General features: G+C 45.7%; 1 protein-coding gene across 3 annotated transcripts in view; it reads left to right on the top strand.

Moving 5' to 3' along the window:
- The window catches only part of PRAG1 (PEAK1 related, kinase-activating pseudokinase 1), a 55415-nt gene extending 37255 nt beyond the window's left edge, over nt 1–18160 (top strand). For all 3 annotated transcript variants that reach the window (XM_053370562.1, XM_053370564.1, XM_053370565.1), the window contains exons 4-6: nt 2341–2498; nt 7628–8367; nt 16714–18160. In XM_053370562.1, the coding sequence (XP_053226537.1) occupies nt 2341–2498; nt 7628–8367; nt 16714–17721 (1906 nt within the window). In that variant the 3' untranslated portion in view covers nt 17722–18160. The remainder of the gene's footprint in view (nt 1–2340; nt 2499–7627; nt 8368–16713) is intronic.
- Nucleotides 18161–18588: the final 428 nt, after the last annotated feature.

Genomic DNA, 18588 nt, shown 5'->3' with positions numbered 1-18588 from the left:
TGCCATGACCCAAAAGGCTCTGTATAATCCACTCATCAGACATCGTAAGATGGAGGGACGTGGAGAAGGGTCTCTGAAGTATCCTGAGTAGTCTGGCTCACCTTAACACCATTAGAGCTGGGGTGACCCTCCAGATGTTTCTAGCCTGCACCCCCCATCATGCCTGATCATTGACCACACTGGTGGGGGGCCGATGGAAGCTGGATTCCTAACACCTGGAGGGACAAATGTTCTCCATCTCTGCATTAGAATGAAACCTTCAGGTTTCTGCCATTCCAATAAAAAAACACACAAAAAACCCAGCAATCCACAAAACATGATTGGACATATGTCTATACGTATGCGTGTGTATATATTGCATGAGGGTTTTTTTTCCAAGGAAACAAATTGGGTCAGATAGAAACGAAATGTAAAAATTATACAGTTTAGTAATATATATTATTATAGGGATATCAGACAAGTTTAAGGCTGCATATCGGCTTGAAAGTTAAGTTTGACTGAAATGACAGGGAATTACAAAATTGTGCTTGGGGATTGGGGGGCTAAGCTGTTTTATAAAGAACATTAAATAACCGAAAAGAGATAATGCAGAAAAATAGCATTGTATTGTTGGCGTAATGGGGAAATGAAATTGTAAATCGTGGTAAGAAAATAAGCCTTGTGAGCTTCTGTTGTGATCCTTAGCTACAGATAAAGACGTGTTGGGTCGGTAGGCATTTGTTTGTTTCTTTTTAATCAAAAAGACATTGTACCTTGGAAAGGAGCTTTCAACGCAGTGCTTCGCTTGCTTTCTGCAGATATACTGTGTGTAGAAAACAAAAGCAAATCTATTGTTTTGCCTTCTGCATGCATGTAGAAACCCCCTGAGCTAGAAATGGAGGAATCCTTTGCAGATGGAAGATTAGCTCTGTAGATCAATTTGAGTCCTTTGGGGAAAAGGGAAGGATATAAATGGAATAAAATTAATAAAGGTTGCCTGTATAGAAACGTGCTACTGCGGCAATACAGCGCCGATAGTCAGGGATGCAAAGGTAATGTTGTACAGACCTCACTAAGAACAGCGTCCCCAGCATTGAGGCAGCCTGTTGAGCTTGCATTTGAGTCCTGTAGTTGCCTTTGAAGCGACAGCTTTTATTGACTTGTGGAAAGACTTATTTAGAAGACACCAGCGTGTCACCAGAAATTGTATCTTGGTATGCCTGCTCAGAAATAAACCGTTTTACTTCTCCCAAGCCATCACATACCAAGGAGTTGACCAAGCAGTGTGCTGAGACCATTCTCTGATTTCCTTGGCCTTCTCTCTTTCTTACCTTGTGTTGTTCATGCATGCAGGTGTGGCTGAAGTGAGGTGGGTGGGTAGGGTGGCATGCTCCTGGCCTCCCAACAGCAACATCTCCACCAATAACTGGTAGCCGCAAGCAGTGTTAGAAATTAACCAGGTGTGTTTTGCTGCTGGCCTGGGTCCAGTGATGACTACATGGAGATTTCTGGGCACAAGTTTGGCAACCACAGTTTAATAACCTCTGCCTTAGTTCATAATAAGTACCATTTCCATTTCCACTGTGTGTTTCTCCTTCTTGCATATTGGGACAAGTGAATCATAGATCTTAGAATTGTAGAGTTGTAGGGTCATCTGACCCATGTAGTGGTTAAGAGCGATAGAGTCGTAATCTGGTGAACCGGGTTTGCGTCTCCGCTCCTCCACATGCAGCTGCTGGGTGACCTTGGGCCAGTCACACTTCTCTGAAGTCTCTCAGCCCCACTCACCTCACAGAGTGTTTGTTGAGGGGGAGGAAGGGAAAGGAGAATGTTAGCCGCTTTGAGACTCCTTCGGGTAGTGATAAAGCGGGATATCAAATCCCAATCCAAACCCCCTGATGAATAGACATTCTGTTTCAGTGATCGTAACCTAGGTTTAAGGTGACATTTGGCGCCTAGCTTCTATATCTGAGTTTCTAACACTGGTGGTGAGGTGGCTGGAGGGTCTGCACTGTGTGAGCAAACCGGGGAGCTGATCCAGTGCTCCTGCCTGTGTCCACACAGCACTGATTTCTCTACCATCTCTCCCAGTAAGGAGTAGCAATGCCGCTGTTGGAAAGCCAAGTGTGTGCTGCTGCCCCTCCCCACTGGCCGCCCCTGCATGTGTGCAAAAAGCAAACAAAAGCAAACAAAAAGCCCTCAAAACAATATTAGGACAAAAGAAATAAGAGAGGAACAAATCAAAACAGGATCACAGGTGTTATTGTGTAGACATAGCCACATTCTTCAAAATCTGATGCAATGTGACTCTTGTATAAATTGCTGTTTTCTAATTATGTATTTCCCACGTTTAATCTCTAGGCATTTTCTAAAAATGAACAGAAGCAATTCTGATTTGGAGAAGCTCAGCAGTGATTCTACAGAAAACCTCAGTCCTGCTTTCCAGGGAATCCACGTCACTTTCACCGCTGGCTCCACGGACAGTTTGAATTTGGACACAAATGCATTCGGCAATGGAGGTAGCTGAAAGTTGTGTGTTAGTGTGGGGCTGTGGGGTTAATGTACGAAACATGTTCTGTAAATTGTGACATATTGACCCAGTTTGCACGTCACGGTAAACCATAGTTAATGGCCTACTGTGAATATGGAGGTGGCTCCTGCCTTGCTGGCCCCTAATTGGAGCAACAAGCCACAATCCCTGTCTTTGTGCTATATCTGACTGAGAGATTATGCTTTATTTCACTCAAACAAACCATGATTAATAATATAAGCGAGTTTGCAGCAAACCATTAACTATGGTTTACTTTGTTGTGTGAATGTAGTCAATAAACAGGCCCTGTAAAGCTGCATTTAGAGTTTCACTTCCCCAGGGAAGCTTTACATGGTCTCTTCTTTTCACCCTTCAGGTGGGTGTAAGCGGTCCTTAGTATCTATGATACGTTGCTGTTTTGAATGCCCATTTATTCAGCTTTGTTGCTAATGTGCCAAACTATCCCCAAACCAAATGGAACCTTTGAATGAATGACAGGACAGCATAAGTCATTACTACAAAAGCAGTCGTAGAACTTTAAAATATATGGGCTGAATGTAGCTTAAATTCAAGGCGTCTGGCATTTCTTATGATGAAGTATCAGAGCAGTTGGAGGACCATGCTTCCTGTGATGTCACCGAAATTAGGGGCAGGACTTGTGCCCTCTACAGGCAATGAGCTGCGCTGCAAGGGCTAGCCATGGTGGCCAGCTGTCAATCATAGGATCAACAGGAAAGCCAGTAGCCATCCCTTGCGCTATCTTTTTGTCGTAAGTGCTGCATAGTAGTGAAGAAGACTACATCCGTGTTGGGAAAGGGATGATGATGATGATAATTGTTAAGTTGTGGGTGAACATATCAGATGACACAGCGATTCTTCAAACAGCTCTTGTTTATTCAGAGGCCAGAACAGAAATGAGCTGAAGGGTTCAGTCAGCCTGCTTATATAGAGCTCCAGTACACATAATTGTAACAACTTTCTAAAACTATCCAATCACTGAACGTCACTTTTGATCCCTTATTTGCATAACTATTTACAGTATCCCCCTGCTGGCCCAGGGTGAGAACTTCAGTAAATAATAATAATAATAATAGTAATAATGCACTGCATGTGAATTGTCCTAACTTTACAAATATCTTGTGCTTGGCCTACAATAAGGTACTACAAAGTAAAGAAAAAAATAGTAAGTAAAAAAATTTTCTGAGTCCTCACATAGCTTACCACGTTGCTTAAATATTTACCCTGTTCCAGCTTCACTGCTCTTTGGCAGCCAGTGCCCAGTTCTGTGACAGAGAGCCAGGTTGTCTTCAGAAACGCTATGCAATGTTAACTCCACCTTCCAATAACATTCCTTTACTCAGTTGGATAGTTTCATTCACAGCGGGGATATACAGGTTGCATTGTGCTTAGCTTGCAGAGCTTAGGTAATTGTAATAAAAGTCACTTTGGACTTCCCACTTCAGTGCTAAGGTTGCTAGTACCAGAACTTGATGGGTTTTAAAATGAGGAATTAGGGATGCACAAACATCCCGCTCTTTGACCCAAACATGAATTGCCTCCCCCTTTCCATTCAAACCACAAAACCCCTCAAGTGATTCGGGGTGGGTTTGATGATCGTAAAAACACCCAGGGAAGCCTGGTTCCCAACATGCTAGCAGAGAAAGAACTTCTCTTCTACAGCATTTATTTGCTGGCTGAGGAAGAGGGAGCTTCCCTTTCTCTGTGGTGTCAGGAGTAGACCAGAAATAAAACACCCGGTGTCGGCAAAGTTAACTCTTTATACCAAGAAACCAAAACAGCGCAGGCCTAGTGATCCTAGTGATCAACTCTTCTCAGTAGGTCTTGCCCCAGTGAAGATTCTCACAATCTCTCTGCTCCCTAAGACTCCTCTGCCAGGTCTTTCCCAAGCAAACTTGGGCTCCATCTAGTCTCTCATTGCTCTGCTCTCTTCATTCCTCTACATGTTCTGGGAGACCATGTAAGAGGTAAACCTCGGTGTGGTTGCTCGAGAGCGATCAGGCAAGATCCCTCACTGGTCTTTTCAAAAGCTTTATTATTGGTGCAAAAACCTTTACAATGCAGAACGCCTCTATTCCATGTCTTGCTCACTCACTAGCAGAATTTGAGAGTGGGCAGTCCTTAAACTTTCCCCAGCAGAGTAGTATCTTGACCCCCAGCCAACGCCTCCCCTCTCTGCGCGAAAGCCGAATGTGCAGGGAAGGCTTGGGTAAAGGGGGACCTCCCTCCTCCCCGCTTTGCTCAGGCAAGGTGTCCTGGCACTGCCTTGCCTCCTCCGAGCCCTGCAACTCTTCCCCACTAGAGGCGTGGCTTCCTTCCTCCGCTGAGGAAGTCCTGCTCCCCAAGATTTTTGGAGGCTCTCTGTAATCCATCTGCGCTTCCCACTCTCGCCTCTGAGCCAATGGCAGTTCCCTGACAACCCTATTACCTCTTCAGCTTCCGACACCTCCTCCTCCCAGTCTGCTCTCTCTTCTCCCTCTGACCACTCCTTGTCATCCCACCACGAATCCCCTGGCTCTGAGCCTTCTTCCCCTGGGGGTTTCCTTGGGGGTTCCCCAACTGGTGCCTCCCACCATTCCTCTGCACCCAGCCAGTCCGTGGCATTGGTTAGCACTGAGACACAGTGTGTTCTGTGGGTGGGGAAGAAATTGGATTCAGTTCACATTTCATGGCAAATCTCCCAAATTTGCACTGCAGCCAAGCCGTCCTTCAAAACCCACACTTCTCTGAATTTCCTGATGAAATTCTCCAACTGGATAATGTACAGTATAGGAAAAACGTATTATGTTAGGAGAAATTGAGGTGTATTAGGCAAAATTGCACACTGAAATGCTGGCAAATTCTCATGAGGACTTAAAAAGAAAATTGGCAAAGAGATGCCAAAACGTGGAGAGCTAAACTTAAGATTGGAAAAGCAAAAAATGGACAGATTTGCCCATCCCTACCCTGCAGAAGGGGGTTGGGGGTGGAAACAAGATAGCTTTGCCAGGTACCAACATGGCTAGCAACAGTGCTTCTTGGGCAAAGTGCCTTGTTTTCCCCTGTACGGGCTGGAAGACTCTCCTCCATGCAAAGCAGGAGAAATAAAGGCACTCTGCCCAGAAAAGAAAGAAAGCTCCTGTTAGGCAGGGCATCTTCTTCCACCCTGTTCTACAAAGAAGGGGAGGCTTGAGGGGAACTGCGCTTCCCGTCCCGATGTTGCTTGTAGAAATCAGATAGGGTTGTTTGCCTGTTCATCCCTAATATATAGGGAAAATGTCTGGCAGGATTTGTGGGCAAGATGATAAGACTCACCATTTTGGGAGAGCTTGAGAACAAACCTTGTCATGCCTGGCATAAGCAAAGGCTTGTGAGGAGCTGCTCTCCTGGTCACTTCTGCTTTTCAAAAGCCACTTATTTTAGTTTACAGATGGCTAATGTAGGCATAAGGGATGTGGGTGGTGCTGCGGGTTAAACCACAGAGCATAGGGCTTGCCGATCAGAAGGTCAGCGGTTTGAATCCCCGCGACGGGGTGAGCTCCTGTTGCTCGGTCCCTGCTCCTGCCAACCTAGCAGTTTGAAAGCACGTCAAAGTGCAAGTAGATAAATAGGTACCACTCTGGCGGGAAGGTGAACAGTGTTTCTGTGCGCTGCTCTGGTTCGCCAGAAGCAGTTTAGTCATTCTAGCCACATGACCCAGAAGCTGTCTGCGGACAAATGTCGACTCTCTCAGCCTATAGATATGCGAGATGAGCACGCAACCCCAGAGTCGTCCACAACTGGACCTTATGGTCAGGGGTACCTTTACCTTTACCTTTAATGTAGGCATATGCAACCACATGCAACCTATTTTAAATATGCATATGCAACCTATTTTAAACATGTTGTGGCTTAATAGCAGAGCCATGTGTGGTGCAGTGGATGGAGACTTGAACTGGGGAGACCTGGGACTCAGCTCTGAAACTTGCTGAATGACCTCCACTGTCAGTCACTTTCCCTGAAGATAAACTAGACATGGTGATGATGGCATGACTTAATCCTGCTCCAGCCTATTCCCTATAAAGGCAAGGAGGAGCAGAACCCCAACCCATCTTTTCCCACCCAAAATCTCTCTGTCTCCTGGCAGGGGTCATATCCAGACATGGACTTCCACGGAGGAGAAAAACAGCTTTTAAAAAGTGGTTTGGGGGTGAGGAGCAGGCAGGCAGGTGGGAGAGAGCCATTTAGTAAATTATAGAAAGGATCTAATATTACTTGAGTATCAAAAGCAGATAGTATAGCCCTGTGTGACAACGGCAGGGAGAAGGGAAACCCATAACTAAATGTGAATTTACATGGCACTGATAGATAAAATGCAGAAAATACAGAAAATGATAAAGCAAGAGAGGTGTAGACATGCTAGGAGTAAACCCACTGAAATCAATGTGACTTAATTTAATCAACTAATTTAGTCCTCTTGATTTCCACAAGTTTACACTCAGCCCGGGTACGCCCATATATTATAAACACTTAACTCCCTATGGCTTTTTGCTTAATATTTAAGGTTAAAACCTGTGCTTTTAAATTGGCTTTTAATTTTTCTTGCACACACCTAACACCTTTCCTGGCAATAAATGCCACCTTTCTCAGAATTCTCTCTACGAACCATCATTTTTATTCATTGTGCCCTTTTGGGAACCTAATCGCTTTGCGTTGCTAATGAAGGCTCAAACAGTCAGCCGGATAATTTCATGCTGATTTCTGTATCGCCAGTCTTACACACTACCCCTTGGGTCCTGGGCTGCCATGGGGAGGGAGATTCATCCGCACAGGCTCCTCTCCCTCCTCATCACACCACAGGACCTGGGGGCTGGGATGCCGCCATACAGACACACATATAATGTCTCATAATTCTATCATGCTCTGGCGTGACTTTGACCCCATGTACAAAGGCCATTCTTGTTTTGGCTGCTACTAATGATCCAAGGCTAATCTGGGTGCAAAGTTTCATTACCCTAGGCTGGCATGCTTACCTTTTTAGATGGAACTTGATCTAGGCCTCACATTGTAAAACATCTTTTTTTATCCGTGCTGGTAGGAGTCCCCGGCTTATAATTGCTTTATTGTCTGCATGTGTTTCAGGACAGTCGTGCAAAACAAGCCTTCGTTCACCCACCCGTACTGGGAAGCCGACCTTTCCTTCAACTCATTTCCCTGCATGTCCCAGCAAAGACAGGCCGCAATGCAAACCTTTGCAGCCGCCTCCTCTGCCGCAAAAGAAAACCGTCAGCAGAGCTGTTTCTTCGCCAGATGGTTTTTACTGGGGCCCGGCTTCCCCAGCTAGAGCTTCAGGTCCCGCAAGCCCCAAACTGAACTTCAGTCAGTCGGAAAGTAACGTCTGCATCCGCGAGGAGTCTCCGTTCGGCTCCACCTTGGGAGTCAACCGCCAGACATTTTCTTCTTCTGAGTCACTGGAGAAAGCCTTCAGAGGATCCCATTCCCCATATCCCTGTTCTGCTAAGAATGGCGGCGCCTGCTGTAGCCAGAGCAAAAACTTGCCACCTCGTTCCTCCTCCCAGAACAGCATGTCCACCACAGTTTCCTCAGGTTCTAGCTTTCAGCTCCACAACCTCCTCAGCAATATTGACAACAAAGAGGGGGTGTACGCCAAGCTAGGCGGGCTGTATGCGGAATCCTTGCGCCGCCTCGTTTCTAAGTGTGAGGACTGTTTCATGCGCGACCAGAAGAGCAAGCTGCATTTCAGCGAGAACAACTGGTCCCTCTTCAAACTGACGTGCAACAAGCCTTGCTGTGATTCAGGGGACGCCATATATTATTGTGCCACCTGCTCCAAGGATCCGTCAAGCACCTATGCGGTGAAGGTAAGTCGTTGCATGACATTTTGTCATGACTTGCTTCGTGCTTTTGGCCTTTACTGGCGGTTCCCTCACTACGAGAAGCCAAGTTACAGGGAACCAGGCAGAGGGCCTTCTCGGTAGTGGCACCCGGCCTGTGGAACGCCCTCCCACCAGATGTCAAAGAGAAAAATAACTGCCAAACTTTTAGAAGACATCTGAAGGCAGCCCTGTTTAGGGAAGCTTTTAATGTTTAATAGGTTATTGTATTTTAGTGTTTTGTTGGAAGCTGCCCAGAGTGGCTGGGGAAACCCAGCCAGATGGACGGGGTATAAATAAATTATTATTATTATTATTATTATTATTATTATTATTATTATTATTATTTTCCACTGGTCTCTGGCTGCCATGAACTCGAATGATCTGATGACCTTCACAAGGATGGGGGGACACACACACCCTATACATACAGTGGTACCTCAGGTTGCCAATCAGAAGGTCGGCGGTTTGAATCCCCGCGACGGGGTGAGCTCCCGTTGCTCGGTCCCTGCTCCTGCCAACCTAGCAGTTCGAAAGCACGTCAAAGTGCAAGTAGATAAATAGGTACCGCTCCAGCGGGAAGGTAAACGGCGTTTCCGTGTGCTGCTCTGGTTCGCCAGAAGCGGCTTAGTCCTGCTGGCCACATGACCCGGGAGCTGTACACTGGCTCCCTCGGCCAATAAAGCGAAATGAGCGCCGCAACCCCAGAATCATCCGTAACTGGACCTAATGGTCAGGGGTCCCTTTACCTTTACCTTAGGTTACAAATACTTCGGGTTACAAACACTTCAGGTTACAAACTCCGCTAACCCAGAAGTAGTACCTCAGTTTGAGAACTTTGCCCCAGGATGAGAACGGAAATCGTGCGGCGGCGGGAGGCCCCATTAGTGAAAGCGCGCCTCAGGTTAAGTACGGTTTCAGGTTAAGAATGGACCTCCAGAACGAATTAAGTTCGTAAACCAAGGTACCACTGGGTTCTTTCAGAATTTTTCAGGTGTGTTGCCTGATAAGGAACCTTGAAATATGCTTGAATTTTGCTTTAGAGGGGAATCTGCTGTCAAACTGGTTCTATTTAGGAACACACGTACCAAGGATTTTGCTGGTCTGCTTAAAAATATATATATTGCAGGGAGTCGAACTAGATGATCCAATGGCGTCCTTCCAACTCCATAGTTCTGTGATCCTGTGATATTATTATTGCATTCTGCTGAAATTCATAGAGTGTTTTGTCTAAGAAGGAACAGCCAGGTTCACTTCGAAATTTCTTTCAGGCAAAAATTCAGTGGCAAATATCACCTAGCAAAACCCCAGGTACAGGGCAGGTGAATTGCCTAAAAATACCAGAGATCAAAGAACAGAGTCCAAAGTTTCTGGTCAGAACAAGCAAACACTTGAGAGTCGAGCTCTAAGAGTTGCCCAATAAGAACCAGAAGGAGCACAGAGTTTACACACAATCCGTTGATTAGCCTCCCAGCAGCAATTCTCCTTTTTTCTCAAGCAGGGCTGATGAGAGGCTGCAATAAAGCCAGTAGGGCACAGCTGGGCCTGGTTGCCGTGGCAACCCTCACAGCGCAGGTATAACAGAGCAGGGCTGGGAGCAAGTCTTCATACCTAAATTTCCAACTGATGTACTGCCAAGAGTGTGCAAGTCATATATCCCTGTAATCCAAGGGGTTCTAAATTGCTTAATGTTGCTTGCGGGGAAAAAGAGGCACAGGTCATGATCCCCGGGATTGTTTTTTCTCTCTCTTGCATGAAACCCCGGCAGAATGAACAGGCACTGCCACCTTTTCCCTGGCCTTCTTTTCTGTGCATGGGGACAGAAGGATCTGCCAATTTCAGTTCCCTCGGTTTCTCATTTTCCCCAGTCTTAAATTAAGTTCTTCATGTTTCTGCAGCAATCTGTAGTTTTGTTTGTTTGTTTTTAAATCCTCATGAAAATATGTCAGCTGGCATTTTAGTGGAAATTTCTCCTAATTTTTAATTTGCTGTTCTGGCTAGTATACAGTTTTGCAAGTCATTTTTTTCATAATGTGGTGGATTCTTCTTCTTTTTTAATAAAATCTTTAAATTAGTTTCCCAATATACCCCAATAAAAGCCAAATTATAACAATAACAATTACTTCCCAAATTATACAATTATCAAAATACCAATCAACTTCCAATTAATACATTTTAGTTAAAGTGGCTCCCCACATGATGGTTTGGGTGCACTTCCGATCTTACATCACTGCGTTCTGTAATCTTAATTAATGTCAGTTGCATTTCAGTTATAATAATAATCCCTTAGTCAACAGCTACATAATTAATGATTTCCATTTGTGACGTTACAATATATAAATTCATAAAGCTTCAAGTGAGGAACTCAAACTTATTCTGCCCAGCGTGTGAAAAGGAAAACAGAAAAAAAAAATACATTTGGCACCAACTTGGCCTCAGGTTTTGTCAGGATGAGGCATACGGGGCCCCATCCAACTGTCTTAGGGACTGCATTCTGGATTTGTGTAGGTTTTACTTCTTAACACACAAAAAGCACTTTATAAAAGCAATAAAATAGTTCTACAAAGCTCTAAAAATGATAAAACTATATATTATAAAGTCTAGAAAACCATAGAACCCCATTTACGAATTGTTGTTGTTGTTTAGTCGTTTAGTCGTGTCCGCCTCTTCATGACCCCATGGACCAGAGCACGCCAGGCCCTCCTGTCTTCAACTGCCTCCCACAGTTTGGTCAAACTCATGCTGGTAGCTTTGAGAACACTATCCAACCATCTCGTCCTCTGTCGTCCCCTTCTCCTTGTGCCCTCCATCTTTCCCAACATCAGGGTCTTTTCCAGGGACTCTTCTCTTCTCGTGAGGTGGCCAAAGTACTGGAGCCTCAGCTTCACGATCTGTCCTTCCAGTGAGCACTCAGGGCTGATTTCCTTCAGAATGGAGAGGTTTGATCTTCTTGCAGTCCATGGGACTCTCAAGTCTCCTCCAGCACCATAATTCAAAAGCATTGATTCTTCGGCGATCAGCCTTCTTTATGGTCCAGCTCTCACTTCCATACATCACTACTGGGAAAACCATAGCTTTAACTATACAAGCCTTTGATGGCAAGGTGATGTCTCTGCTTTTTAAGATGTTGTCTAGATTGGTCATTGCATTTCTCCCAAGGAGCAGGCGTCTTTCGTGGCTGCTGACACCATCTGCAGTGATCATGGAGCCCAAGAAAGTAAAATCTCTCACTGCCTCCATTTCTTCCCCTTCTATTTGCCAGGAGGTGATGGGCCCAGTGGCCATGATCTTCGTTAAATTCCATTAGCAACACACACACACTGCGTGGTAAAGCCTTCTTGAATAAAATTGTCTTGAGTATGTGTCTAAGCATCATGACGTTATGCGCCTATCTAATTTTGGCTTAGAAGCTCAGACCTTAAGAGGGCCTGAAACTGCATAATTTCTAGTCCCAGAATCTTTTTCTCCACCCTGTGTGAATTGCGGGGCTCATTTTCAATGCATCACACGCAGGGGCGTCTGCGTTGATGCCCATTTCACAAAGGGGGAAAAAGGCCTGCCTTTCTGCCACTCGGCTTACTTCACTCGGTTTGGGCTCCCAGTGGATGCACGCTACAGAGGGAGCGTGATGGCGAGGGAAGGAGACAAACCTTGTTTTGTGCTCGTCGCAGACCACACGTGTGTGTCCCCGCATTACAAAATGCGCCTTTATTGTCTGACTCTGGCAGACAGTAGCATGCTAAAGCTGAGCCAAAGAACTGAGATACAAGCGCCGCTGCTGTGTGTGCGAGTTCAAAGTGGGGAAATGTAGCTAGGCAACTTTTTGGAATGCTTTCATTTTTGTCGCTGGAATATTTCTGACAGATAGTGGTTTCAGGGCTTTCGTGCCTTTCCTTTTTCTTTCCCTGTGAATGTGATATTGTTCCACTGACTGCAGACATGAAAGAAGCTACAGATCTGATTGTTGCCTCAAGTCAGGCTTCAACAGGCCTGTTTCAAAGTTTGAGCTAAGATGAGCTTCCTGTCATGCCTTAGAACCCTAGACCCTGCTAGTGCTTCGACTCATATGCATGAATTGTGGGGAATGGAGCCAAAATATTCTCTCTCCCCCCCCCCCAAAAAATCTTCCTTTTATCTTCGACAGAAGACCAGCGACTTGAGAATATGGCTCTCTACCAAAGATGTAAAAAGAGGTGGGGGGAACTCAATTTCAAGGTGCACAGTAGCAAGGGGAGGGATGCTTAACCCTTCTCCAACCCACTTGTTGTTTAGTCGTTTAGTCGTGTCCGACTCTTCGTGACCCCATGGACCAGAGCACGCCAGGCACTCCTGCCTTCCACTGCCTCCCGCAGTTTGGTCAAATTCATGCTGGTAGCTTCGAGAACACTGTCCAACCACCTCGTCCTCTGTCGTCCCCTTCTCCTTGTGCCCTCCATGTTTCCCAACATCAGGGTCTTTTCCAGGGAGTCTTCTCTTCTCATGAGGTGGCCAAAGTATTGGAGCCTCAGCTTCAGGATCTGTCCTTCCAGTGAGCACTCAGGGCTGATTTCCTTCAGAATGGAGAGGTTTGATCTTCTTGCAGTCCATGGGACTCTCAAGAGTCTCCTCCAGCACCATAATTCAAAAGCATCACTACTTCTCCCTTTTTCCTTTCCCAGCCAGGGTCTACAGACATGTGTGCTGTAGTTGGGGGTGGGAAGGCCTGGAAGAGAAAACGAAGGGGGAGAAATGGATGGCAGCGCTTGCTACTTTTCCCCTCCAAATTTCACCCTCCTTTCCCTCTGCTCACCCCAACCAAAGCTTTTATAGATGCTCCGCAGAGACTCAGGTTTCCAAATCCCATTCTTCTGCCAGTTGTCTAGTTTGGCTCTCAAAATATATTCCTCTGTGGTGGACCTATAAACACGCTTGTAATTCAGTCACGTGATCAGACTCTTCAGGTTTTTTTGTTTGTTACTTGATTATTACTTCTGCACAGTGCATTTGGCAAAGGTAGGAAAGAGAAGCTGCAGTCCCTGCGCTCCTTTGGGCTGCTTCCATCCTATTACCGCCAACGGGATTCTACACAGTCTGATTGTACACAGCAGCGCAGCTCTGGAGAACAATAGCAGCAGGAAAATGTGCTCCATAGCCTAAAGGAGCCCATCAATGTCTCAGAGCAGGCAAGAGCATCACACAACCAATAATGAATAATATTACCATGTGGAATACTCTTAAAATGAATTTGCTGTCCAGAGATTTCATTAGACTCATTCCCAGCCACTGATGCTATTAGGATGCAAGAGAAACAACTTGGTCCCCAAACAGAAGGTGCTTTAAATCAATTGCTTTTATTATTTGGGGATCCTTCTGTACCTCTTCTGGACTCAATACCTTGTTTTATTTAAACAAATATTATTTTCTAAACATACTTAACAAATCTAAACAAATATTATTATTTATCTAAACAAATAATATTTTCATGGAGGGTTCAACATGAATCATAGAATTGAAGGGACCAGGAATCTTTTTGCCCAGTGTGGGGCTTGAACCCACAAACCTGAGAGATTAAAAGAGTCTCATGCTCTACTGATGGAGCTATCCTGGCCCATCTGTGCTTCCAACAGTGGCTTCTCCTTTAAATTCCTGGGAGTCCCTCTTAGTGAAGATCTAACTTGGAAGGTCAATACAGCCCAGGTGGTTAGGAAGGCCCAACAGACTTCATTTCCTTAGGGTCTTGTGAAAGAACAATGTTAGACAGCAACTGATTATTTCCTTCTATCGGTCCACAATAGAAAGTGTTCTCTCATACTGTATTACGATGTGGTACGCTGGTTTGACAGCCATGGACAGAAAGTCCCTACAGAGGGTGGTGAAGACAGCACAGGATATCATGGGCTGAGTCCGCTAGATGTTATCGAAGGAGACCGTTGCCTCAGAAGAGCAAGGAACATTCTCAGGGATGACTCACACCCTGGCCAGCACCTTTTTAATCTCCTGCCCAGGAGATATAGAAGCATGATAAGCTGCACCAACAGGTTAAAGACCAGTTTCTACCCATGGGCCGTGAGGCTGCTGAATGGAAGACAGCAACATTGCAGCTGATCTTTGGGGCTGGTGGTCGTACACACAGAGTGTGACAAGGACTGAGAGATTGTGGGAGGGGAGGGAGGGCCCATTTAATCTCACTGTAAACAAGTGGTACAGTGACAATAAAGTACTGTATTTTTTGCTTTATAAGACTCACTTTTTCCCTCCTAAAAAGTAAAGGGAAATGTGTGTGCGTCTTATGGAGCGAATGCAGGCTGCGCAGCTATCCCAGAAGCCAGAACAGGGAGAGGGATCGCTGCTTTCGCTGCATAGCAATCCCTCTTGCTGTTCTGGCTTCTGAGATTCGGAATATTTTTTTTTCTTGTTTTCCTCGTCCAAAAACTAGGTGCATTTTATGGTCTGGTGCGTCTTATGGAGCGAAAAATACGGTATTTCTATTTAGACTGCCTCTGCTGGATACTTCCAAGTGAGAAGTAGGAATGCCCCTCAATAATGTCTGGACTTGCTGCAGTGTGCCAGGCATGTTGCTGTGTGCCCATCACGGCACAGATCCAGCTCAGGAGCATGCCAACGGTATGTTGAATAGGCTCCACCTGGAGATCCTCCAACCCTGTGCTTTGATGCTTTTGTTTTATTATTGGGTTGCAAATCGTACCAGTTTCGCTGGCGACGTTTTTGCAACCTGCCCTTGACCCATTTGGAGTGAAGGGCACAAAATGAATAAATTGAATAAATAAAGTTTTGGGAGGTTTTGGACCATGATGCTTCATTTTATTTAAACTTAAGAAAACAGGAGCAGCGAAAAGTGGACCTGGGTTCTGCTTCATATATGGCATAATAAATTGGTTGGTTTTAAAAGTGGCCCAGGATTTGATGAAAGACATTTGACTTTACCCCTCGGAAGGGGTGGGGAAGAGTAATTTTAGAAGAATTAAGGAAACTGTATCAGCCAGCTTTTATTTTGGGTTTGGCTGTTTTCCACTGAGTTACAATGGTCCTCGTCCCCATCTTTGGTGTGCCTTAGCCATCCCCCATTACTAAGCTTTTAGCAACAGCCCCATGAAGGCAAAATTGAAATGACAACAGTGCAACGGTCTACAGGTGTAGATGCACCCTCAGGTCTGATTACTCAACTGTAGACACCAAGATAAAGACTTCCTTTGGGGAGTTTCCCTAGTTGTTAGAGTTATTTTTACCTTTATTATAGATCTGGGTGTTTTTGAACTTTTAAACTCACAGGTTTCCAGAACCCCCATTGCTTCTTACTCTGCTGCTACTAATCGTCTTCATATGTATTTTGTGCGCGTGTATGTTTTATTTTTAATTTTTATCCAAGTTTTGGCAGAGATAATTTTTTGAGAAAACTATATCAGTGTTGGTGAAGCAAGACTTCAGTAAGACTTTAGGATGGGGTAGTCAACATGGTGCTTTCTAGATGTTGTGGTTTATTTCTAAATGTTTGTATTTTGTTGTTGCAGTTGTTTGCTACCCTGGGCTCCTTTAGGGAGGAACGAAAGGATAATATTGATATTATTAGGTTGCATCCAACAGTCGTCAAACTCAGAGTGGAGAAATGGAAATTTCTGTCAGTGGCCCACGTTGAACTACCTGCTTCCATTACCTGAAGTCAGTGCAAGGACTTGTACCTAGTGCAACACAACTTTTCCCCATCTCCTCTCCAGATTGGCCTGTTGTGCCTCTTCCAGGTCCATTTTGGAGGATTAGGAGAACCCCACAATCTCCTTAACGCCACATTGAATTCCACCCATGCGCTGAGGAAACCTTAGTTGGATGCGAACCAATAATAATTGGCCATGGGCTCCTTTGGGGAGGAAGAACAGAATTATTATTACAGTGGTACCTCAGGTTAAGTACTTAATTCATTCCAGAGGTCCGTTCTTAACCTGAAACTGTTCTTAACCTGAAGCATCACTTTAGCTAATGGGGCCTTCTGCTGCCGCCGCGCTGCCGGAGCCCGATTTCTGTTCTTATCCTGAAGCAAAGTTCTTAACCTGAAGCAGTATTTCTTGGTTAGTGGAGTCTGTAACCTGAAGCGTATGTAACCCGAGGTACCACTGTATTATTATTATTATTATTATTATCATCATCATCATCATCATCATCATCCTCACCATCCGAATAACAATAGTGGCCTGATCAGTACCTACTTACATTCAGACCCTGATGCTTTTGTGGGTTCACATTTCCCTGAATCAAGTTTTTCATTCCCTTACCTCCTTCCCTATCCCAAACGGAACTGACCATACACTTTGCTTCTGTCCCTTTCCTGCTTTCCATTCACAGATATGTAAAACTCAAGACACGAAAGCCGCAACGTCCTGCTGCAGCCCTTCCGTCCCGGTCCACTTCAACATCCAGCAAGACTGTGGGCATTTTGTTGCCACAGTGCCCTCCAGCATGCTGAAAAACGCTTCCGCGGACGGCCAGGGCCCCTCCCGCGCCACCACCGAGCAAGACTGCGTGGTCGTCATCACCCACGAGGTCCCGCACCAGACTGCCGCCGACTTCGTGAGGGGTTCCGGCCCTTTCCACAAAGCGAAGCCAGAGCTGTATGAACGGCGGGTGTGTTTCCTTCTCCTGCAACTCTGCAATGGGCTGGAACACCTCAAGGAATACAGCATCATCCACAGAGACCTTTGCCTTGAGAACTTGCTGCTGGTCCATTGCAGACCTCCCCCCAGCTGCAACAAAAGCAGAGAGGACAAACATCTGCCGCGGCTCATCATCAGCAACTTTTTGAAAGCCAAGCAGAAGCCGGGTGCCGCCGAGTCCAAAGCGAAAAAGAACCAGGCTCGCTTGGCCCCGGAGATCGTCTCCGCCTCCCAGTACAAAAAATTCGACGAGTTCCAAACCGGCATCCTCATCTACGAGCTTCTGCACCAGCCCAACCCCTTCGAAGTGAAAGCCCACCTCCGGGAACAGGAGTACAGCCAGGAAGACCTTCCCCCTCTGCCCCACCTCTCCATTTATTCTCGGGGGCTCCAGCAGCTGGCTCACTTGTTGCTGGAAGCAGACCCCATCAAACGCATCCGCATCGTGGAGGCCAAGCAGATCTTGCAGTGCCTGCTGTGGGGTCCCCGGAAAGACTTGACGGATCAGGCCCTTAACCACGAGGAAGCGCTTCACAACTGGATCGACATGAAGCGGGCGTTGCTCATGATGAAGTTTGCCGAGAGGGCGGTGGACGCGGAGCGGAGCGTCGAGCTGGAGGACTGGCTGTGCTGCCAGTATTTAGCCGCCGCAGATCCACCTTCTCTCTGCAAGTCGCTGAAACATCTTCAGCTCCTTTGATTCTCCGTAGTGTGTGAAAAGGGTGTTGTTACTTCTAAGGGCAATGGACTAAGCGCTTCCTGGCACAGAAAATGTCACACACCTCCCGTCCCCTCTGTGGAATGATAATTGCGTGAAACAGACCGTATTTCATGCACAAACACAACGCAAAAATCAAAACCTATGTATATTTCAGGATAAATACCATTATGAGTGTTGTAAACAGACAATAGTGCTGGATTCCACCACCAAGTGTATCGCTTCCTGGGTTACTCTTGGAGGTAAATTAAAAAAGGAAAAAAAGAAGGTATGTGTATTTCCTAAATGGGAGGAGGGTTTCGTTCTTGTGAGATTTTGTTGTTGTTTTGCTTTCCTAGTGAATGTGCTCAATCTTGGGGCAGAGGCTTATTCGCTGTGAAATATCCTAATATATTTTCTATTAAAAAACCCAGCAACATTCTGCGTGATTCCGGATGGTGGCTTAATTTTATACACAGGTTGTTCAGATACTGCAAAGAAGCCATTGGCGACCGAGAAAAAGCATATGGTGTTTTGATGCCAGCAGTGCTGTGTGGATGCACACATGAGGAGCTCCTATCCCATAATATTTGACTGCCTGGAAGTATTGTATGTCTCACCAAACCCACCCAGCTTTGCCCACTCAAGCCTTCCTGGCAGCCCTGCTCCAACTTTACCCTGCCCAGAGGGATCACCAGCCTCATAGATGTAGAAACAGGGAAGGAAGGTGAAGAGAAATGAATTGAGCAAAAAGGAAGAGATTCTGGAGTCTGAACTGTGCTCTCTCATTTTCAGGGAAGTGAGCATTTCCTGCATCTCTTCCTGCACCCATTAAAAACAAAAACAAATCCTGTCCTCTTCAACCCTCTC

The sequence above is a fragment of the Podarcis raffonei genome, chromosome 17 (genome assembly GCF_027172205.1).
Source record: "Podarcis raffonei isolate rPodRaf1 chromosome 17, rPodRaf1.pri, whole genome shotgun sequence".
NCBI classification, from domain to species: domain Eukaryota; kingdom Metazoa; phylum Chordata; class Lepidosauria; order Squamata; family Lacertidae; genus Podarcis; species Podarcis raffonei.
This window is presented reverse-complemented; position numbering and strand designations above follow the sequence as displayed.